This window comes from Thermobia domestica, chromosome 6, assembly GCF_964235325.1.
Source record: "Thermobia domestica chromosome 6, izTheDome1.hap1.1, whole genome shotgun sequence".
In the NCBI taxonomy this organism is placed as follows: domain Eukaryota; kingdom Metazoa; phylum Arthropoda; class Insecta; order Zygentoma; family Lepismatidae; genus Thermobia; species Thermobia domestica.
This window is the reverse complement of record NC_137459.1, coordinates 267,913,046-267,937,810: the sequence shown is the minus strand read 5'-3', so window position 1 is coordinate 267,937,810 and position 24,765 is coordinate 267,913,046. Positions and strand designations below refer to the sequence as shown.

Here is a 24,765-nt window from a genome sequence, read left to right as displayed (position 1 = left end):
GAGGGTTGGGGCAAAAGTCATGGCAACTATTTTTTTTTCTTCCAGATATGTGAGCGGATCACCAACTTACATGTGTCGTGTGGAAGTTCTGCAGGCATAGTGTGTATGCAGAACAACATATGGCTCTTTGATAGCTGGTAGTAGCACAGCGAGAACTGTGAAATCAGTCAGTTGGTGAGTGTTGTGCGAGATGGAAGTAACCCGTGTTGAGCAGCGCGCTTACATCAAAATAGCCGTTCTCCGAGGGACCGTCGTACCTGTCGTTGTACCTGTGGCACCAGGAAGTCCCTGTAGTACTGTGCGGTCATTGTTCTGCCATGTGGAACAAAGTGCAAACAATGACACCCCTGGCGTCATACGCGACGATCACCATCAATTTGACTGGGGAAGGATTCTGACGGAACTTCTGCCTCCTTGGTGATCCAACATATCGCCACTCCACGGACTGACGTTTCAGTTCTGGTTCGTATGCCCTGGCCTAAAATTCATCGATGGGATTATTCGTGAAAAAAGAATTGATCGCCGTTCTGTTGCCAGCGTACAAGGTGGTCGGAGCATATTGCATAGTGCATCTAGCTTTGAACTTCCGTCAGTGCATGCGGTACCCACCGCGATGCGATTTTGCGCAGTTGCAGCTCATTACGCAATACCCTGTGGACGGTGCTTTTCTCGATGCCACTTGCCTCCGCCAACTCCAGTAGCGTCCATCGTCTGTCTTCATCCAGGAGCTGATCGATGACGGCACGTGCCACGTCGGTCCGCACACTGACAGGTCGTCCCGAACGTTGCTCATCACAGGTTGACACGCGTCCTTGCTGAAACTTTCCTACCTACCGGGCTACTGTCCGGTATGGTAGGGCATTATTCCAAAGGGCTTCCACTAATTCACTGTGACACTCCATCGCATTTCTCCCTCGGAGAACGGCTATTTTGATGTAAGCGCGCTGCTCAACACGGGTTACTTTCATCTCGCACGACACTCACCAACTGACTGATTTCACAGCCCTCGCTGTGCTACTACCAGCTATCACAGAGCCATATGTTGTTCTGCATACACACTATGCCTGCAGAACTTCCACACGTCACATGTAAGTTTGTGATCCGCTCACATATCTGGAAGAAAAAAATAGTTGCCATGACTTTTGCCCCAACCCTCGTAGCTCTGTATAACCTTTTTGGGGCCGCGGTGGCTCAGTGGTAGAGCGTTCACCTCTGGTGCATGGAGTTCAGGGTTTCCAACCCTGCTCCCGCCAAATGAACTTTGTGGTGGACAAACACCGTGTGCGTAGGTTTTCTCGGGGTTTTTCTGTTTCCTCCCACTTTCTTCATTACATCATTTCATTCATCTCTCATCATCTCCGTCTCCTTTAGCCTAACTGGCATAACTGTGTGACGTAAAACTCAAAAATTTCATTTCATTGAATTTTTCTGTATAAACTTTTGATTTTTTTTTCAAAAACGAATAGAACTCTGTAAAAAATTCTAAAACAGCCTTTACCAATTAGTAGTTTGTGAACCCTTAGGGGTCCCTAAAAGAAATTTAGGGGTTCTATGTTATCATTTACATCTAATGATTTACAAAAGATGTAATTAATTCCATAGACACCATGTATGTATGCACTGTACGTTGTATGCTTATCAGATAAATAAAGGTTGTTAATGTACTGTAGTAGTTGTTAATATTGTTGCGTACCACTCAACTACTATTTCTACGCAGATATAAAAATTTAAAAGTCGCCTTTAGAATAAAAAAAAAGTCCCGCAACTCTGAACTAATTGGATACTACTGTTCTAGATGATTGCGTTAACAAATGAAACTCTGTATGAGTAGAATCTTCTGAAAATTTGTAGATATAAAAAGAAAGCTGCATAAATTTTTACTGTGTTGTGTAAATCAAAAGAACTATGTAAAACACCGTTGAAGCTTGGGGAAATGAGAAGAGCTTTTAGAGTCTTCTGGAAGGTTGTAGAAATGATATAATTAAGCAGTATTTTCTATAAAACTTTGGAACTGAATACAAGCCTGTAAAAGTATTTCCTTTTAATCCTTATCCCCTGGTCTTGAACTCACGATGTGCGAGAAAATTCTGTGACTGTGACAGTTTTGTAACTTGTATGTTGCACTTATACTTTCAGAAACATGCAGATAAAATTATCTCGTTTTTACACTATAGATAGAATACGTTCCTTGTCCTAGCTAATAGAAGATTGAGATAAACAAATATCAGCTAGTGTGTAATAAATAATATGTCTCTAAATCCAGAGCACAGTGGAAAACGTTATTATCTCTGTAAAGTAAGGATAAAAAGTTACTCTTCTAGCTTTGAATTGCCAATTTTTGTCTTTATTTCAGGCTACTTACTTAACTTCCTAATTAATTGTGCTACGTTAATCAAACTGAATTTTCATTGAGTCAGCAAACTTTCTCAGCTTTTTTTTTTTCTCATGGTATTTTCTTTCTTTAATTTTATATTCTCTGTGGCTTCAAATTCCAGAGATTTACTAAGTTGCTAGCTTCTTTTTCGTTATAAAGTCTAGGAAATATGTAACTTAACTCTTTCGTAATACTGTGTTTTCATCGATTTGTAGCAAAACCTTCCGCGACACTACCGATGCGATAAATGTCACACAAATATTTAGAAAAACATTTTAATTCAGAGCTAATATTTAAAAAGACAACTTATAAGGTTTTGGTTAAGATTTTTTTGTACAATTCGCGGCAAAAAACTTGCAACATGAGGATGTAAGTTTATTGGGAAACTACGCCTAACAGCGCAGGGAATGAACACAACGTCTAAGTGGAACGAATCACGCCTGGATAAACCTCGGCCTCCTCCCAAGCACACTTATTTTGGAGCAAAAAACTTCGTCATTTCACAATAAACTTATATGCTCATGTTGCAGGTTTTTTGCCGCGGATTGTACAAAAACTAAGAGAAAAGAAGTGAATTTAATGGCATCGATTATAATTTGAAATTTGAGTGTCACATGTTAATCAATACACCTATATAATACACCTATTGGTACTAGATTTTGACCATTGTTTTTGAACGCTCATTTACTAATACTACTCCTTACAAAGGGCCTATCCGCTTTGACGTAAGGACCAGACTCTGGTATGTAATCAGGTCAAAAGTCACGTTGCGTGCTAAATCGAGTCTGGTGATAGAATATCCAGATGTGAAATATTTCAAGCACGTAACCGACGCGTAGGATGCCCTGGGTAATTCGCAGAATATGCATATACAGTACTTTATCATTATTGTTGGGTTTACTCAACAACTTGACTTTTAACTATGTTATATCCACATTTACTTTACGTGGTATGCATCGTTTTAAAGCTCGTCATTGTGTTTCAATTAGCCATCTCCTTATTATAGTGTTTTTGGATATGTGAACAAATTCATTTTGTTCGTTGATTTTCTATTAACTTTAATGTTATATTTCTTGCTTTTTTGACTATTTTCCATCCACTTTAGGATAATTTGCTTTCAAAATACAGAATCTAGATAGTATCTTCTACATTTAAGCCGAATATCAGCCCACCTTTCTCTTTTGGTTTTTGAGATAAGTGGAGGAATTGTTTGTTTTTCATTGTTTTTCCATTGATATTAATGTTAATGTTTTGTGCTTTTTTGACTATGTTCCATCCACTTTAGGACAATTTCCTTTTAGAATATAGAATATGCATAGTCTCTTCTGCATTTGAGCTGAATTTCAACCATTTCCCCCAAAGTCTGTTTGTATCATTGGAACCGGATATGCTCATTGTAGTTTTATCAGTACTCGAAGCATGGTTTTATTTGTGTAGCTCTACCGCTGCTAGTATTAAAATATTTCCTATCCAAGTAAGGTAAACACCCCAGTCATGGACACTGTTAAGAGCACTTTTGACAAAATATGTTGTAGATGGAAGAGAATTATAGTAATCTTGTTCTTTCGTAGTGACAGCCATAGTTTACACTTGCGTCTATTAAATCGTAGTCATTACTGCTATAGAAAACGAGTAGAATGTACTATTTGAGTTGCTCTTGTATCCCTATTTTTCTAACCAGTAATGGACATTTAAAAAAGTGGATGCCCCAGTTATGGATACCCAGTGTTGGACATACAAGTGAAATCAGGAAATTTTTACGTCTAACCTATTGAGGTGTAATTTAATATGTAACCGGTATTTGTGCGTAGGATTTTTATTTATTTTACCCTTGAAAAACGTTAAGCAAAACCAGTACTTGTGTGAAAACGAATGAAAAGATCCCAATGTGTATTAGAAATTGCATATGTTTGGGAACAACTGGTGAAAATAAATACCACTTTTATTATGGAAAAAAAACAATAAAACAAACGGCTATTCTGAAAGGTACCGGTACTGTTTTCCGATACAAATGTAAAAGAAAAATTCTTTATGGATAGAATTTTTTTCTACCTCTATTTGAAGTTCTGCTTTGTAAGTTCCATTTTTGTTTGTTCTGCGCGTCTCTCTTTTTCTCTCTTCAACTCCATCATACGTTTTATTTGTAACTTCTGCTCAATTCTGGTTTTAAGATTCGATTCACTATAGAGTCGCTATTGTTCAGATGCAGGCCCGAAACCAGCCACAGAGGTTTGGGGGAGCCATGAATGTTAGGGTGGCCAAGTAATTAGAAATTATCTTACAAATATCTAAATTGTGTTTTTTGTATTAAAAATGGTATTTTGTATTGAGGTCTAGTGGGGCCACGAAAAGATTTGGGGAGCCAGTACCCCTAGCCCTCCTCTAGTTGCGAGCCTGTTCAGATGTGACAACTCCAGGAATACGTTCCTTCTTCTTTCTTTTTGACAACCTCGATTTATCCTCGGGCCAAAACAGAGCGCTTTTGAAAGGAGGTGGAACATCAGGATAACACCATACTTATTTGTGGGATGTAGTTGATGAAGAAGCAACTGTTGTTGGATCTGAGTTGTTGGATGTAGATGATGAGGAAGCAATTACTGTTGGTCCTGAATTGTTGGCTTCTGCGGTTTCTGAAGAGATGTCCCCTGTGTGAAATTCTGTCAACAAGGAAGCTATTGTATAGACCTCTGCATTTCTGGTTGTTTCTACAAATGCAGAAAAATGTTGAGCAGACATTGACATTGTTTCAGAGAACAGTATCAAACTATTCCACGCGTCATCTGCTGCGGGGTTTACGGTCTGACTAGAGTCCAGCTCTTTAAAAGATTCATCCAAATTTGCTTGTGTTGGATTTTGCAAAGGTGCAGAAATTTCTTGGACAAGTTGAGCAACATTATTCATATGAGATACATCTTCGGTTTGCACTAACTCGTTGAAAATTTGCGACATTAATTTTTCCAAAGATAGTATCCTCGTTGCGTCCATTCCATGGTTGCAAGTCTTACAAACAACGTTTAAGTGGTAATAGTTTTTCTCGTGAAATTTGAGACTCAATAACTGTTACAACTGTTCTGAAGTCGCTCATTGAAATACCATTTATTCGACACGAGACAACCATTTATTCGACATGTTTTCCTTGGGAGGCCTCGTGCCGTTGCGTTGGTAGGGACCTTGCATGAGTTCAGATTTTAATTGTTTTCTGCTTTTCGGCAAACGGGGCTGAATATGAGGAACAAAAATGGTGTGGGGTATTGGTCCTATTCGTATAGGACGTATAAGAAGTTGTATAGGACCTATTCGTAAAATAAATCCCAGCATTTTTCCGTTGGGACTCAGAGATGGAAATAAATGGCTCAATTCGTAACTGTGATATCTAGTTGAATCGTTTGTTTATGTCTGTTTCTGACTTCCAACGGTCAAGTGCCGGGATGTTAACTTACGAATAGATCCTATACAATTTCTTGCCAATATCCCACACAATTTTATTGCCGTACGTTCAGCCAAACATATCATTCACATTTTGGACTCTTTAAAGAGCCCTACCAACGGAACGACATCCCATAGGAAACAACGCCAAATACACTTTTGTCCTCTTTTGACCTCTAAAATCACCTCGCAAGCATTGTAATAATTATTTTAAATCATCCCGTATACTATATACGAACTGGAACGTACGCAAAGTGTCCATAATTGGACGAACGGTGCTAAGCTACACCAGTAATATGCAGCCACTGTCCATTACTGGTAAACTTCACAAGCTATCAGTTTTTTTTTTTTTTTTTTTTTTTTTTGAGCCGTTTTGTTCATACAGCTTTCATGGTACTTTTGCAGTGGACATTTGTATTATTGACACATTTTCAAATTCTACCAGTAACGGACAGGTGGTGTCCAACATTGGCAAATAGCAGCTTTATCTTACCAGTCATGGTTCAAGTTTATTAATATACATTTTTGCACACTTATGCCTTTCTTATACCAATATTAGTGCGTAGAAAAACACACACCTTTCATTTTGTTCATAACTTTACTATAGGAGAGCTGCCAAGTGATTTCTGAGCTTATTCAACTTCTTAACACAATGTGAAAACAAGCGCGTACACTCGACACTACGACTTTACCACAACTGCAGAGTCCGTAGATTTAGCAGACGACAGCCTAACAAGCTTGAGTGGAACCAGTATATCACGTAGATAACTTTCAACACAGTGCAAACTTCCCTGCGTTAGACACTGTCTTATTTTTTTACGCATTTCCGCCGAAGTGTCCATTACTGGTGGCGAATTTATCAATGTCCATTACTGGGGTGTTTACCTTGTGTATTAAGTAATTTTGGCCTCATTTTTCACTAATTATAAAGACGTATAATACGAGAAGAAGAAACCTGTAGAAGAAAAAAAAACGTTATTTTTAATTTGTTGTGTTGTTTGTTTATGCATTAGTAATATACATATATTCTCATTGTCTTGCGAAAACGTTAAGTAGTTGGAGACCGAGAACTCTGATTAGTCAAAATATAACGTCAGACATTTCTCAGAATTATTGAACATAACACAAAGTTTGCACGTCGTATATAGATAGCTTTAAATGTTAAAACAATTTCTATTAATTCAAGAATTGAGTTAACGAAGAACTAGCGAGGCAAGTGTGTGCAATTTTGCCAAATAAAGGTTTTGAACAATTACTGCACTGAGGAAAAGAAAACAACGTATGTGGCGTACGTAAAAACCTAGGTTACATGTGTAAATCTTGTATTTTTTGTACTTAACGTACAGCAAACCTTTAACTGGAATGTATATTTTATACGTGCTTTCCGTACAAGTGTTCCAAATAAGCGTACTTTCCGTACGAACGAGAGAACTGTACATATGCGGTCAGGATCTCACATACAGATGGACGTATGTAACATATGTATATGTGTATAATACATGGACGACTGTTAGCTGTCATACATCCTGCAACGGCATGATGTAACATCTAAGCAGGAAAAGTATGTAGCATATGGATAACCTACGGTCCGAACTATTTTCCGTAGCAAACATAAGGACTCCGTATACTTGTAAAATATACGGTTATCCATATAACGTTTTTTTTTTCTAAGTCTATACAGCACTGAATATTGATATGGTAAATATCAGGTTGTATAAAAGTATTATAGAAGTCTTGAGTCTTCTTGAGGTTAAAAGAAAAAGAAATTGTAATTTGAAATTATCATTGTGAAACTATAGATATATGCACAATTTTGTTCGATGACTGTCTGTCATTCTTCGGGAATGCCACACACCCGTCGGTATAGAAATTCTGCGGTTTCTAATCAATAAATAAATTAAAAGTTGTACGTAGTATATCACACGCCACTCTTAAAATTAATTTCACGCTTCTGAAGATAGTAGTAGTTTGTAGTAGTTTGTAGTATGACAGCCATATGTACTTATCGAATTTCCCAATTACAGAATTATGCAATTATCGAATTACCGAATTTACTACTGGTGTTATTTTTTCTTGGCTGGAAAGCTCATACTATTTTTTATATGACGCTGGGCGTTTCTCTATTTTCTCAATTAATTTTTCATTGTCTTCATTAATAATTAAAAACATACATGTATTAGCTTCAATTGCGAACACTGCTTTTCACGCGCTACACATGGAACAAACTGTTATGTATGTGAAATACCTGTAGAAAACATTTATTTTTTATCTCTCTGCTTGGAGGCACCTCGGCAACTTTTCTGTCGCCGTCGCCGCAGTGAGCGGACTCCCATAAGACTCAATGCATTTGTAGATGTTGCGCAACTGTTCCGTCGCCGAGCTGTTGCCCTGCTTGGCGACACCTCGGCAACTTTTCTGTCGCCGTCGCTTCAGTGAGCGGACTCTCATAAGACGCAATGAATTTAGCCAGAGCAACAAGATTTAGTTGCCCGACAAAATGTTTACAGTGAGCGGTAGCCCTAAAGCAACAAAATGTTTATTTCTGTGATAAGAGATGGCGTTACTATCGCCCTATCTTTTCAATGTAAAATAATATTCACAAAAAAATACTAATAACTTTCACAAATACTGAACTATGTTCTTCGCTGTCAGTCTGTTTTAAGATAATGACTATATGCAGCAATTGTTCATGCGTAGCTGGGGCCGCGGTGGCTCAGTGGTAGAGCGTTCACCTCTGGTGCTTGGGGTCCTGGGTTCAAACCCTGCTCCCGCCAAGTGAACTTTCTGGTGGACAAACACCGTGTGCGTGGGTTTTCTCGGGGTTCTCCCGTTTCCTCCCACTTTCTTCATTCCACCATTTCATTCATTTCTCATAATCACAGTCACCTTTAGCCTAACCGGCATAACCGTGGGACGTAAAACTTAAAGATTTCATTTTTGTTCATGCGTAGGATCGACACTGCGTAGATCGAAACTAAAACCGGCGTAGGATCGAAAACAGATAAGGTCATATGATCGAACAATAAAAAAACAATTATTTTATAATCACAAAATATTAAGTAATAGTATTTTTTTGAAGTTATACAGGGAAAAACCGGAGTAGGATCAAAACTATATACGACCGAAACTGCGTAGGATCGAAGCTGCGTACGGTTGAAACTGCGTAGGATACACACTGCGTACGATAGAAACTGCGTACGGTCGAAACTGCGTACGATCCAAACTGCATAGAAACGAAACTGACAAATAAAATAGTGACAAATATAATTAAATAATCATACAGGGGTGTACCCAGGAAGTTTTTCTTGGGGGACTATGACTTATTCAGGAGGGCCAAAAAAGCTAACTCTTGTCTCAGCAGGAAGAAAGGAGAAGCCTCCCCCCAAAAGCCACTACTTCTGATCAAGTTGGCAAATTCCTTGTTCAGAAGATTGCCGTTAAGTTCAATTGACTTAGCTGAACATTTTCTTAGTTACCTAGTTGCTGTGAATTGTCAATTCTTTTATAGACTTTGCAGATGGCACAATCGAAGGTTCATGTAATTAGTTCAAGTTTTTGCTAGTTTGGGCTTCGTCCCAAATTTACTAACTTCCAGGGTTGTTTTGTTTAAAACAAAATATTTAAAACAAATGATTAAAACTTTTTTTTTTTATTGTAATTTAATGTTAGTTGTAATTGTTTGTGAAAAATTTGGGAAATTTATCCTTTCCCCCCTATTATTTCAGTGTCCTTGGCTATATTCAAACCAACGTACAACTGTCTGGAATCATTCTTGGCCTACAAAACGCACCATAGAGGAGCACGATTGGATAATTAGGGAAGCCGGTGAACCACCATGTATGCTGATTTTTGCTTCTGACGCGTAAGAAGAGCCAAAATTTCATGTGTATTATGAGAGAGTTTTTTTTTTCTTTCTCTCTTTGTATGGCAGCCAGCGACTTCAGATTTTTACTGTACCTTGTCAACATACCAGAAAATTCTTTTTAGGTGACTTCGGTGGCTTCGGTGTTGCCAGCTAGAAAAAATCGTGAAATTCGGCTAGGGATTTTTTTAAAAAATTTCACTCCTACATTTTTCAATAATCCCTCCCGTTAGCAACACTGCAATCTAACTTACACCAAAAAATAGCCATGTTCCTCTTCTAAAATACAAGACGTAAATGATATCAATCGGGCTAACAGTGTTTGGGCAATAAATCATTAACTGAAAGTCTACGAAAACCCCAAAATCGATTTTGTCCCGAAAGGGTAAATGAGATACGCGCGCCAAAGATTTCCGGCTCTAATTTAACGTGAGCCCCTTCCCCCAAGTTTCTGGGCTGGTCCAGAGAATGAATGGCCTACATAGTACTGTCTACGGGCTGGATGGGCTACCAAATTTCAGCTTTTGTTCTTCCATAGTTAATGTGATATAGGCGCCGAAAATTTGGGGGCTAACTTCACCAGAGCCTCCCAACTTTCTGGGCTAGTCGAGATAAAGATCGACGGGCTAACAAATTTCATCTTTTGGGTCATTATAGTTAATAAGGTGTGAAAACCAAAGTTTTGGGGCGTTAACTTAACGTGAGCCCTTAACTTTTTGGGCAAGCTGAGATAATGGGTGTACCAGGTACTAAACTTCATGGGCCTTCCAACCCATTATTATTTAGCATTTGGGGCACTCAAGGAACACAGATACAGGGTCTCCAAATGTGAAAATGAAAATGCAATCTTTAAGTTTTATATCCGACTGTCATCCTGGGTAGACTAAAGGAGACGCAGATGATGAGAATAAATGGAATGGTGAAATGAAAGGGTTGTGGGAAAGGGAAACTCCGAGAAAACCCTCACACACGGTGTTTGTTCACCACAAACCCCACTTTGCGCAAGTTGGTATAGAACCAGGGCCCCGCATCATGTGTGAACCCTCTGCCACTAAGCCACCGCGGCCCAGAAGTCCTCGAGAAGAGACACATAGGCGTATACCTAACGTGTAATTTGTTCGTAGCGGGAATTTCTGTTATGGTATAGTTAATTATAAACAATGAAAAACCGAAAATGTGATGTGGACAATCGCGACCGAAAATGTAATGTGGACAATCTCGAAGAAGCAATAAACAATCTGCGTGATTTGTTTTAGATTTCGGAAAATAGGTTCTGCCAGATTTACGCTTATCGACTGTAATCGTTTATTTATTTATTTATTTATTTGGGAGGGAAGCAAAGTATAATACATTTCAGTCATTACACATGCAAAGAGATGTTTTATGGTAATTGTTTTTTGCTGAAATATAACTTCGGTATCTTTTATACGTGTTTAGGAGCTGAGATTATTATCTAATAATTATAAGGAAGATACAAGTTTTTTTTTGTTTTTTTTTTAGGAAGATACAAGTTTTTAACCTTCGTACAACAATTCATGTTTAATAGGCGTATAGAAGGGGCTCATGCCCAAAACATTGGGACCCCATGGTGGGGGCCCGGTTTCTGACCACCACTGTGCTGAGGGGAATCGGATTTTTCCAACGTCACCATCTGTATGCAACAACTCCATGCTTAAACGAGAAATAGAGTGAACTCGAGCCCAACATTTCGGAACCACATTTTCTGGAGCTTCGAGGCCAGGGCCCAATTTCTGACATTACCGCTTTCGTTAATCGACCCCGACCTTTCAAACGCTAGCACTATAGTACAATACCATGTTAAATACACAAATAAAAGAGACCTGAACCCAAACTTTTGGGATCTCATTTCTGGAGTCTCAGGTCCCGGAGCTTTCCAACACCACAATATGTATCCAATAACTCCATGCTTAAAAGAAAAATAGAATGAAGCCAAGCTCAAAATTTCCGGACACTATTTTTGGACCTTTGAGACAAGGGCCCAATTTCTGACGTTAACACTGTGCTCAGACGACCCGAACATTTCCAACTTCACCACCCACATACAATTCCATGTTTAATAGGCGTATAGAAAGAACCCACGCCCAAAACTTCGGGACCCCATTTTTCTGGAGCCTCATGGCTGGGCCCGATTTCTGATATCACCACTGTGCTCGGGAGACCCGGACTTTTCCAATGCCACCATCTGCATCCACTAACTCCATGTCTAACACGGCTTCCCCATTGTAGGAGGATTTTGATGAATTTTCTCCAGGTTCTTTACAACTATTTACAACGTTTCAAACTATTCATAAGAAATGAAATTTCAATACATTAGAAACTATGTTCTTTTAAAATGTTCAAAATGGATGACAGCATTGGTTTCCAGTAATAATTGTAAACTTTCGTAATTTTATTCTCTATTTGAATAGTAGTTTAATTTCGAATCTTTTACAGTTAAAAATATTTTTGTGAAATGTAACGAAATACATTGAAATGCTCCTACTCCCACGGGTACGTGTTCCAACTATAAATCGATTTGAGGTTCAGTGTACAAATGAGAAACTCCCAAAGCGAAGTACAATATTGTAACGTTGTTGACATACATATGAATAACTGGTGATTAGGTCGTTAAGTTGTACATAAAATCATATAAATTTTCATTCATATTACGCAGACAAGTACACACAGAACAGCATATGAATCTTTATCTGACTTTTGTTTCTCTAACTTTCTGACAGCATTTACGAAATAATATCTTTACAATCGAAATATTCGTTAAACATTATTATTATTCTTATCCTTCAATATTCATCATACATCATATTCTTCATTACTTTAAATTCTTCATATTACATAACTATTTTACATTATATTCCGTCGAAGCTGTTTCAAAGTTAGTATTACACTTCTGACATAGTCATCATTACAAATCATAATTGATTCTCAATCCATACGACTGTAACTTGTCCATCCTACCTGCAGTGTGGATCCTACGCAGTTTGGATTCTACGCAGTTTCGATTCTACGCAGTTTCGATCGTACGCAGTTTCGACCGTACGCAGTTTCGATCGTACGCAGTTTCGATCATACGCAGTTTCGATCCTACGCAGTGTGGATCCTACGCAGTTTCGATCCTACGCAGTGTGGATCCTACGCAGTTTCGACCGTACGCAGTTTCGATCCTACGCAGTTTAGGTCGTGTGGAGTCCATGAATATAACCCTAATTTATAGCTGCACAGGTTAAACAAATTAAAGAGAGAGAAAAAAATATATATATTTTGAGCGCATGATTAAAACTTAAATTATTTCAGGGCAACTGCGTAGGACCAAAACTGCGTAGGACCAAAACTGCGTAGAATCGAAACTGCGTACGGTCGAAACTGCGTAGGATCGACACTGCGTACGATCGAAACTGCGTAGGATCGAAACAGGGTTTGAGCTGAATTTTTTGATCCTACGCAGTTTCGATTCTACGCCGCATTCCCATGGTTGCAGAGGAATTCAATGCCCCTCCCCCATACCATTTGTTCTAGGACTCTGAAATTCTGGTATTAAGTACAGCATGATGTAATCTGTAGGTTCCAAGGTGACACTTTTTCGACATTTTGTTCTTTCCATTGTTGCAGAAAAATCCTATGCCTCTCCCGTTATCATTTGTTCTAGGACACTGAAATTCTGGGATTTAGTATAGCGTGATGGAATGTATGAATCACAAGTGGATATATGAAATTTTGTTCTTTCCATTGTTGTAAGATTTTTATTGTTGTAAAGGAATCCAATGCTCCTCGCGTTACTGCTTGTTCTAGGACTTTGAAATTCTGGCATTTAGTAAAGAATGTAGTAATATGAATATTAACCCTTAAGGGATCCGGGGTTTTTGGGGTATTTTTTAGACTTTCAGTCAAGCAGTTACTGCATCGTCACTATTTATTGTAGGATCATGATTCATACCTCATTATCTTTAGAATGAAGCTGGCTTTCAAGTGGTATCACTTGCTTGCCCATATCATATACCAGAATAGGGAAAATTTCGGAGGGAATTTTTTCACACTTTGGGTACCTCTGGAGCAGCCCTGTGTGAACGTCGAGATCTTTAAAACATGTGGTAAATAGTAATTGATAGACTAAACATGTGTACCAAATTTCAAGTTTCTATCTTGAATACTAAGAAATTTTATCAAGAATCTCCACAGTGCCCCAAATTACCACAAAAGACCATGATCTAAGGCAAAAAATTTCCTGAGACATCCCTAACTATCCTAGGGTCATGTTTCGCCCATCATTCTCTTCAGAATAGAACTGCCTTTTAGACGGTATGACTCACGTGTCTCCATCATGTATCTAAGGCGGGACAATTTTGAAGAAATTGATTTTTTTGTCTAAATATCCCTTTTTTCAACTTTTGCCCCTCTGAACTCCCCTGTTTTAACGCAGAAATCTGAAAAAAATCTGGTAAATACTACTCGGTGGGCTGAATGTTTGTGCAAAATTTCAATCTTCTACGTGCAAAAATAAGTCCGCCAAAAAAATATAATGAACATAGGCTTAATAAGAGAAAATATATATTTTAAAATTTTGACGTCATCACCTCCTATGTCTGGATGCAGGAAGGTTTGAAACCATGCGTAAGGTCTTCTACAATGCCTCTGGACTTGAAAAACAAACAAAAAAAAAAAACGGACGAAGAAGCTCAAATAGAAGAGTTATAACTCAATGTACCATGAAACACCCGTATGGTACAAATTGTACCATCGAATCCCTTAAGGGTTAAGGCGAAAATTGTATTATGTATTTTCGTTTCCATTGTTGTAACATTTTAATTGTTGTGGAGAAATCTGAACCCTTTTCCGTTATCATTTGCACAAGGACAACGAAATTCTGTCACTGAGTACACAATAAAGTAATATACGAACCTCAAAGCGAAAATTTTACAACATTTTGTTCATTCCATTGTTATAAGTTTTTGATTGTTGCAGATGAATTAGATGCCTCTCCCGTTATCTCTTGTTCTAGGTCTTTGAAATTCTGGCATTTAGTAAAGATCAAGTGATCTATGAATTTTTAGATGAAAATTTTACTATAACTTATTTTTTTCATTGTTGTAAGTTTGTAAACCAACCATTGTTGCGAACCAATTTAATTTATGCAAAATGTTTTTGTTATTCTGGGTGTTATAATACATTTACATATTCAGCTTACCAAACCCACAGTTTTTCCCCGCTTTCTTTCACATCTGTTTTCTTTCCAAGTTTCGTTTCTACCTCCCATTTGTTTCACTATCCTTGAAGGGAGGGATAACTTTCTTCTGATGAACGGTAGACACTGGACACGACCGTTCTGTGAGTTTCTCTCTGAACACCAAACACACACACACACACAAATACCAAATATAACTATACATTCACACGCACCTCTCTGTTACACATATGTTTAAACCACCGCCCGCTGGAATCACTCTCCTCTCGCTCGCTCTCTATGGAGGATGGAGCGGGGCCGTGCTTCTAACTCAAAGGTCTTGTCCTATCTTTTAAATTGAGTTCGACAACACTGCCATCTATTTTTGTAAGTTTCGTAAAAACTGAAAACTATACCCCCTGCGAACGTAAAATTGTGTTTCTTTCTGACGACACTATTTCATGGCTTTAAATTAACCTTCTATAATGTTGTCAAACTTTACGTTCTTTGACATAAAAACAGACGTATTTTCCCTCTAATTTTAAGCTACTATTTTTTTTCTCTATTTTTATTGAAATTAATTAATATTATGTAGATAAATATTCAGACCGCCATCAAACTAGTAACACCATTCAGCTACAGTCATGAAAATTAAAGCCTCGTATTCATTAATAATTTGCAATATTCATGGACTAAACATGAGATTATTTTTGTTTTCGATCAGTCATTAAAATAAAATGAACGGAAAATTTTCATGACTTTTGAATGGTTGTAGTAAAGTTTTGGTTGAACTCTTGTCTCGTATTTATAATGATGGTGATATTGAAATGAAATTTATTGAAACTACTTTCACAGTCCCATTGTATTTATGTTGGGCGGAAGATATGCGTATATATGACCGTTATGACGTGATGTATGTTTGACGTACAGAATTTAGATGACATTTCCCAGCTTACCGTTAGTTGTAATTGATAGAGAAATATAATACACAAAAGCGAACCAAGGATTATCAGTGCATTTCCTACACATAAACACTAGTACAGTATAAGCATGTTTTTCACATAGTGTAAGAAATTCGGAAAATCAAAATAGTATTCACTAAACACTCTTACGTGTAATATACAATGGAGAAAAATCACTCTCAAATATATCGTTTATCATCTTGAATAGAAGCACGGTTAGACTGAATTTGCGAAACCTAATAATTTTTGGGTACATAAATATATATATTCCACAACTTATCATAAACTAACATTATATTACTTCTTCCAATATTCTTGAATTTGTTTGAAATACGCAGCCACAACAAATGGATTTAAGTCCTTGATGCAGCAGATGTTGATACTTCCAGCTCAACATCACAATAGCAAAGAACGGCTAAAATAGCAGTAACTAACCAAAGAATATGTTTTACTTAATAAAATTAAAGATTAATATATATATATATATATATATATATATATATATATATATATATATATATATATATATATATATATATATATATATATATATATATATATTTGTATGATCTCTGATAATATTTTTATTCGGTAGAGCATGCGTCCATGTAACTTAATTATAGATTCGCTCCTGGTAATACGTATGGAACTTTCTCTTCTAGAAACATTCTACTAGTAGAAAACATCGAGTAGCTGTCTGTAGCACTGACAGTTTTTAGAAAGTTAAACCAAATAAAGTTGGTACGTTTCCTCCGAAAACGAGGTTTCACAACTAGCATTTCAAAATGCTTCAAGAAACCATTTTTTTTTCAATGAAACATTGTTTCCGACACACTATGGAAGGAAAGGAAACCTCATACATAGTGAAATGCACCCATTGGTTAATGAATAAGGGAACGTCAGTAATAGCCTACTTAGCAAAGCAGCATGTTTTTTTTTTTTTAAATTAAATATATATTTAATTATTATTGATGCATTAGAGGTGAGTTCTTTATTTGAATTGTTTGGAGTGTTTTGATTTTTACAGTACTTCATATATGATCATAACTAACTATTGAAAAATTGTGATATTTTCTTCACATTGAATTTACGTCTATATTTAAAGAAATGCAAACTGTGAAGGTATAAGCCTTATAAAAGCTGTGTATTTAAACTGTCGATGTTCTTCCCTTAACTGTTTGAAATTAAGCATTAATTTCAAACATGCATGACCATTAAATTAGCAACGGTAAAAGTGCAAACGTTTTAATAATCGCTGACTAATATATTTCAAGTGCAAAGTCATTTCCATATATTTTCTTTTATTTCTTAATTATATATATGTTTTGTTATATATATGTTAATTATATATATGTTTTGCAAATTCATTGTCAAATAAACAAGTTATTATTATTATTATTATTATTATTATTATTAATATATGTAATTATCTTAGTAGTTGTTACTATTGTAACTGTCAAAGTTGTCAGCTTCCTATAACGATATATATTATTAAATGAATATAATATTTTTCTTCTTTGAACATGAATATTAGCAATTAGAGTATAGATATGCAAATAAATGTGTTTCCATTTTTCATTTCAGATCCTTTGGCTCCCGTAGCTCCGCATATTCCGCCTTCAGAACGAGCAATTAATCTTGAAGTGAGAAGAGATGAGCTCGTAATTCTTCCGTGTTTTGTTCACGCATATCCGCCCCCTGAGTACAGGTAAGTGTGGAAAATATGGGTTACTCTTTTGCAGGTATCAAAGAAAATATATGAACCATTAAACCTAATTCAAACTTGTCTACGCCCTTTCCATTCATTTCAACAACATTCCCATATCTCAAATTCAACGGAGAGACAAATAAATATGGGATTGTTGAAACGGAACATACATAACGTGTTTAAGAGCATTTTTCAGTCGTATGTCATATTGCGCTGTTTTTCACATAATACTTCAACTTTAATGTGAGCGTGAAATAGGTTGAATTCTTTACCATCCCTTGCTGTTTGTTTGGACTACTTAAAGCTTTCAAAGATATTGGCCCCGACTATACTCGTAATAGCTTTTGCGAAACCTGCTCAAGACACTGTAAATGTAATATAAAAGAAAAGTATGGTTACTTGTGTTACTTCGAAGAGCAAAGAAATAACACTGTTAGTCCAATATTAACATTGTGTATGTTTAGTGTTGACAATAATTTCGCAAGTTGTTGACTGTCACCTTTTCGGAACGTGTTTGGTTCTCCAGTAAGATTAAGAGAGGGAAAAAGATGTATTGATTGGGTAAATGAAAGATCAGATAAAGTATGTTTACACTTTGAAATCTGGTTTCAACCACTGCCGTTACTTTAGGAAGATAAGACACTAAGAAGTGGAGTTCTAGGAAAAGAAAACTTATATAGATCTGTAAATAGAAATTAATTTATATATGTACAGCTTGATAAACTGTTTGTTATAGTAGAAATATATAAAAAAAGTGCAGAAGTAAATATAATTAAAGTGCAAAAGATTATTTTTGTGTGTAATAATTAAAATAAAATACTTACTTTTAGATCCAAGTAAACAAAGAGAAAACTTCAAAATGTAACTCTGCTATCTCGTTTCATTTCATGAAGAAGTGGAAAGTAGCAAACGTGAAAAAAGCATATAAAAGACATTATGGGAGATACAATGTCCGAATGTTAGAGCACTCCCTTCTAGTGTGAGATATCCTTGAATTTGTATCAGGTTATGTCTCAATTTACGGCGGAAAATGTGTATGAGTGTTCACTGTTTAGGTGTTGCCTCATTTCTTTTTTCATATTTATAATTCACCAACTCTTCCACAATTATTCGTTTTCAATAATCATCCTTCTTATTTGAGTTCCGGGCAGAGGGTAGGGATGTTAAACCAAAACCTTTATCGTACCATACTTTATTTCACGTTGAATATTTATGTGGTAGCCTTGTCCTGGCCAGGGACTAGAGTTGAATTATATTCTTCAGGTTATGGCGTACACTGATGATGTAAATTTAATAGTGGATGATAGGAGAACGATAGAAAGAAATGCAGATGTCTTATTAAACGCTTGCAGGAACATGGGTTTAGAAGTGAATGCACAGAAAACTAAACACGTGGAAGTTTATGGGATCGTAATACTGCAAATTATGGATGCGTGAAGTTATCAAATAATATTTTTGAGAAAGGGGATACCTTAAAATATTTAAGATCAATATTGAGAGAAAAAAAAACTACATTCACGAAGAAATTAAATGTCGACTAAAGATAAGGAATTCGGGTTATTATTCAGTTCAAAATCCTTTGTCCTCGTGAACTCTATCGAGGAATTTGAAGCTTGAAATATATAAAACGATATCTATGTCTGTTGTTCTGTATGATTGTGAAACATTGTCGATCACTGTGAGGAAAGAACGTAGACTGAAAGTATTTGAGAACATGATCCTGAGACGAAGATTCGAACCCAACAAGTACAGGAATGGGGAATGGCGGAAACTTTATAACGAGGAACTACAGAATTTATACGGTTTACCAAATATTGTTAGGGTCATCTAACCTAGAAGGCTCAGCTGGGCAGGTTATGTTTAGAAGATGGAAGAAAGTAGGAAGACTTTCAAAGTCTCAACTGGAAGTCAACTCGGAAAACGACCATTTGGAAGACCTAGGCCCAGATGGGAATACAATATGAAGATGGATCTCGCAGAAATAGGAATACAAAGTAGAAACTGGATTCAGTTGGCTAAAGATAGAAGTTAATCGAGAGCTTTTGTGAAAGCAACATTGAACCTCCGGGTTCCATAGACCATAGAATTTATTATTATTATTATTATTATTATTATTATTATTATTATCTCACCAGAGTATTATTTACTTGAATGGATTATTCTGATTGTAGTGTTCTGTTTACTCACAACAAGGGAAGTGATGCATTGCACAATAAGCTAGTGGGGATTAGAAACAAATACGGATATTAAATTTAAAAAGAGTTATATATCTATATTTATATCTACCTATAGAATATATATATATATAGCCGTAAGTCTATATTAGTTGAGTTTTTTATCACAAATGTACACTTTTGTGAGTAAAAGTAAGAGCAAGTTATTTTAGTAAAATTACTACGTATAAACGTATTGTAGAAAACTTAAAGCAAATTTTCATTGAAACATAATATTGAATGAATCAGTTATTTAAATGATCATCATTCTTCAACATTAGAAGATTCAGGGTTGTGACCACATGCAAGGTAACTTGGAATACCGTTATTAACTCTGCATTGTTTGCGACAAAGACAAGAACTAAATAAACCACTAAGTCGAAAGAGTGAGCAGATCGATGCAGGAATGTATTAAATAACCGAATACAAAGCATTCCGTGCAGCACATTCTAGTAATAATTTAATCTATAGCTTGTTCAGGTCTTTGGGAAAATTGTGGAAGAGATGACTACATGTTTGATCATGACAGTCATGTCTCAAATTCCACGATTCCAAATTCCAAAAGAAAAAAAAGAAAAAAAAATAAGAATCGTCGGAGGTTGAGGAAATTTGTTAAATAACACAATAAATGTTGGTGCTCTCAACATGCTTTAGCAATAATTTCGTCTCCATCTCTCTCCAATCTAGAAATGTATAATTAAAGATGGTTGCGTGATGTAGTTATTATATGAAACTTGGCCTGCTAATTCGAAGACAGAGCAACTCCAGAGTAAATGACCGTTTAATTAGGATGCACCCGCACCAGTCGACAAAATACATGGTAGTAATTGAAGTCAATATAGCAGCTTTACGTATATAAACAATATTCGGATTGAAAGTGCTGCTTCTCTAAGATCGATAGCGAAAGTATGTGAAATTTGTGTGGCGCCATTGCATCGGTGGGTACAACACATTGTGAAATTTCATTATTTTACAGCTTGCAAATTATTTCCCATTACCTACAAGTGATTTTCAACTAGTTTTGACAAACTCGATTTTTCGATTTTTGTCGATTATGTACCTCACTGTGTGTCCCTCCTATGGACGCTACGCTCCTGCCTGGACTAAATCGTTATAAAGGAACAAGCTAATCTCCAATGAAAGCGTACATATTTCAAAACAAACCCGTAGATTCACATTCCATTCGTATTTCATGTAGTATTGGCGCTGAAAAGAATGCTACTTGAAGTCAATCAATAACTCAACTTTACAAAATTGCATAATCCCTTTAATGCTACCAGTAGTGCTAATGATCCAGTATCACTAATACATTGAGTGATAATGGAAGTCTAATCTAGCTGCGTTAAGGGCGGAATTTTAACCTTATTTGCAGAATCAAAGCTACACAGAGAAAAAAAATATGAGAAAGGGTTCCATTTAATGGTTATCGTAAAACTTGATTAAAACTTTAACAATATAGAGGGTAAAAGATGCAGGTTCCCAAACATAAGTATATCCACGAGTATTTTATTCATATTATTCATTAGTCGATAATTCTTTTGAGAAAAGGGATTAGTGTAATTTTTCCTGGCAGTACGAAACGGTAGTCAGTTTCAGCAAATAATTTTAAGATTTGAAACGACAATTTTTCTAGTCATTTTACTTGTTTTATTTATGGAACTTTAAATAAAATCATTAGATTTGAGCACTGAAGATGTACCGTATATGAATTTGTGAGACATTTTCCGTGATTATTTCCATAAAAAATTGTGCCTGGACATAATATTTACCTTAAAGCACACTTTGGTCTCAACTGCAGTTTTCTTCCAGCAAATGCGAAGTGAGTGTGAAATGTGAATGAATCTTACAGTAACTTTATTTACATCATCTTTACTTGCACGGGAAACTACTTTGTTGATGTTCAACATAGTAGATCGCTTCTCACACAATTTTATCGTAGCAAATATGAACTCATGACTGCTGAGAAATCGTTACTCTGTTGTTGATACCAATAGCATAATGTTATGTAGGGACGACGACAGTATGTTGAATGATGTGTTAAATCTGTGGAAGGGGCTGCAGTAAGATATTCATAATGAGTGCCGTTATTTATTTTTCAGCAGAAAAAAGTACTACATCTAAAGAGGGATAACAAACCAATAAGACCGCATGTTTCGTGAGAACTCCCTTGAGATCTTATATTTTCAGTGTGATCCTTGTTTTCTTTCCATCTCACAATTCATATTATGATATTTAAAAAAAAAACTAGTCATTTAAACTACTATATCTTTTAGGCTTTCTAGCTATTCTATGCCTAAGTATCCGAAGTTTCATAGAACGGCTTTGTGCATCCGTCTGTCGACAAGTACCAGATCAAACACCGACAACAGATATCGAGTATCGATTTCTTAGCAATCGATTCAGTGGCCCAAGAATTGCTTACATCCATACAGTCTTCCATCGCTAACCCTCTATTCAAACCGGAAGTGTTTCAAATTAGTAATTTCCAGATTCAATGTTTGTCGGTATATAATGGAAACGGTAAGAGATAGCAAGAAGCCTATCTATTCAAACGATTTAGCATATCAAGGTAACATACCGTGACTATCTGCAATACTCTACCAAAGTTGGGAGTGGTTCAAATTTACTATTAATTCTAGTTTCAATAATGATTTGCATACAGCAAAAATGATAAAGGATATGAAAAAAAAAGTTTCCTTTCAATCGATTCAGCGTCCCAAGAATAAGTTTCACCTTATATATGAACCCTCTATTCAAACCGAATGGTTCAAGTTAACAATTTCCAGTTTCAAAGTTTATCGCTATAGAACAGAAACGCAAACATGTATATTGGAAACAGTGTTCTATTGCAAACGATTTGGCGTTTCAAAACAAAATATCATGATTATCTGCAACACTCTACAAAAACCGAAAGTTGTACAAATTTACTATTACTTCCGGGTTTAATAATAATTTCCTTAGAGCAAAAAGGGCAAAATACATCCAGAAACTCTGTTGAAATCGATTCAGCGGCCATGAGTAAGTTTCATTTCCTATATTTACTCTCTATTCAAACTGGAAGTGATTCAAATTAACTGTATTTTCAACGTTTATTGCCATAGAACGAAAGTAATATCAGATATACGGAAGTTTTATTTATTTTTATTTTATTTATTTCTTATTTTTTTTATTTTTTATTATTATTTTTTTTTTACTGATTCGGTATCTGAGGACAACACATCATGATTATACGCAACACTTTACAGAATGTAGAAGTGTTTCAAATTTACTATTACTTCTGGTTTCAGTACTGATTTCCATAGAAAAAAAAATCATAAGAGATATCGAGAAACTTTTTTTTTTTATCAGTCGATTAAGGGTACCAAGAATATGTTTCATCTCCTACGTTAACCATCTAATCAATCCAGAAGTTGTAGAAATCCACTGTTTCTGGTTTCAACGTTAACATATAGAACACAATATGTAATAGAAAGCGAAAAGCTTCCTTTCTTTCAGTTGATTCAGCGTCTCAATATAACATATTATCATTACCCACAATAGTCCAACAAAACCGGAAGGGCTTGAGAGTTACTAGTATTTCCGATTTCAATGTTATTTTTATAGAGTAAACGCAGTAAGACATAGCGCAATTCTTTTTTTACACACACATTCAACGTTCCAAGAACGAGTTTGGTCTCTTCTTTTATCTATCTGGTTAAACTTGTAACGTGCCTTAGTATAGCTGCGTCGTGGACATGGAGACAAGCCTTACAATGATCATTGTTAAATGAGGGAAAATAATGGAATTTCCTTTCTATCGCAAATATTATATATATATATATATAGGCCTATATATATATATATCACTTTATAACAATAATTTAATAGAGTAATATACACTGTAAATTGATTTGAACAAGAATAGTAATTTCTAATAATTTGTGAATTGATATTCTGAAATATATATATATATATATATATATATATGTATGTATATATATATATATATATATATATATATATATATATATATATATATATATATATATATATATATAGGGGCGGATCCAGGATATGATCAAGGGAGGGGCTAAACCATATTTTGCCGTTTTATCCAGTGTAAAGCAGGATTGAAGTCCATTTCATCTAGTGTGTACCTGAGTGTCAAGGGGGGCTATAGCCCCTATTGCCCCCCTTGTATCCGGCACTATATATATATAACAGTTTTTTTAGCATATATATATATATGCTAAAAAACTGTTCTTCCGGTAAGTCTAATTGAGAAGTTTAACACATCTGCAAAATATACCCTAATACAATGCAATAACGTTAATTTTCTTCCAATAAATTTATATTTAAAATATTTCTAATATGAATTTTCTAAATAATTTAAATAGGTATATACCTAGGTATTTACTCCTCAATTGATGAACACTTTAAATTAGAGAAAATAACAAATAAATACAACTCACCCATTGACAAAACTGGTGTATTCACTTCCGATTTAATTATTGTGTGCAGCACCACAGTAATATTTAACAACACAATATCATAAACCAGAATAACACTTTTCGGAAATTATGTAACAATGCTTTCGAAAATATATATATATATATATATATATATATATATATATATATATATATATATATATATATATATATAATTTCTTTCCCTTGAAGTAACTATTAAACGCACTAATTCTGATACTCGTAATATGTAATTACGTTATACGTAATTGACTACAATAGAACGGATAGTGCCAACTTTCACAGTAATGATCGAATGGCTAAGCCATCCTCTCCAAGCACCTTCGTATGTATACGTAATTCACAACTTTCCGCCAGAGGCGCTGAAAAATACATCTTTATGTCAAGTTGCAAACTCCTCAGGCAACACCTTCTAATATATATATATATATATATATATATATATATATATATATATATATATATATATATATATATATATATAATTTCCGCATGTAACACACATCGCCTTGACTCGGCGACAAAAAGTTGAAACAACTTTTTATAACAAATTTTGCAACCTGTTATTAACCTTA

At 35.6% G+C, this 24,765-nt stretch overlaps 1 protein-coding gene across 1 annotated transcript in view; it reads left to right on the top strand.

Moving 5' to 3' along the window:
• Nucleotides 1-24,765, top strand: part of LOC145687543 (cell adhesion molecule Dscam2-like) — a 1,184,503-nt gene that overhangs the window by 633,209 nt on the left and 526,529 nt on the right. The window contains exon 5 of the mRNA XM_081761007.1: nt 17,385-17,508. Coding sequence (XP_081617133.1) covers nt 17,385-17,508 — 124 coding nt within the window. The remainder of the gene's footprint in view (nt 1-17,384; nt 17,509-24,765) is intronic.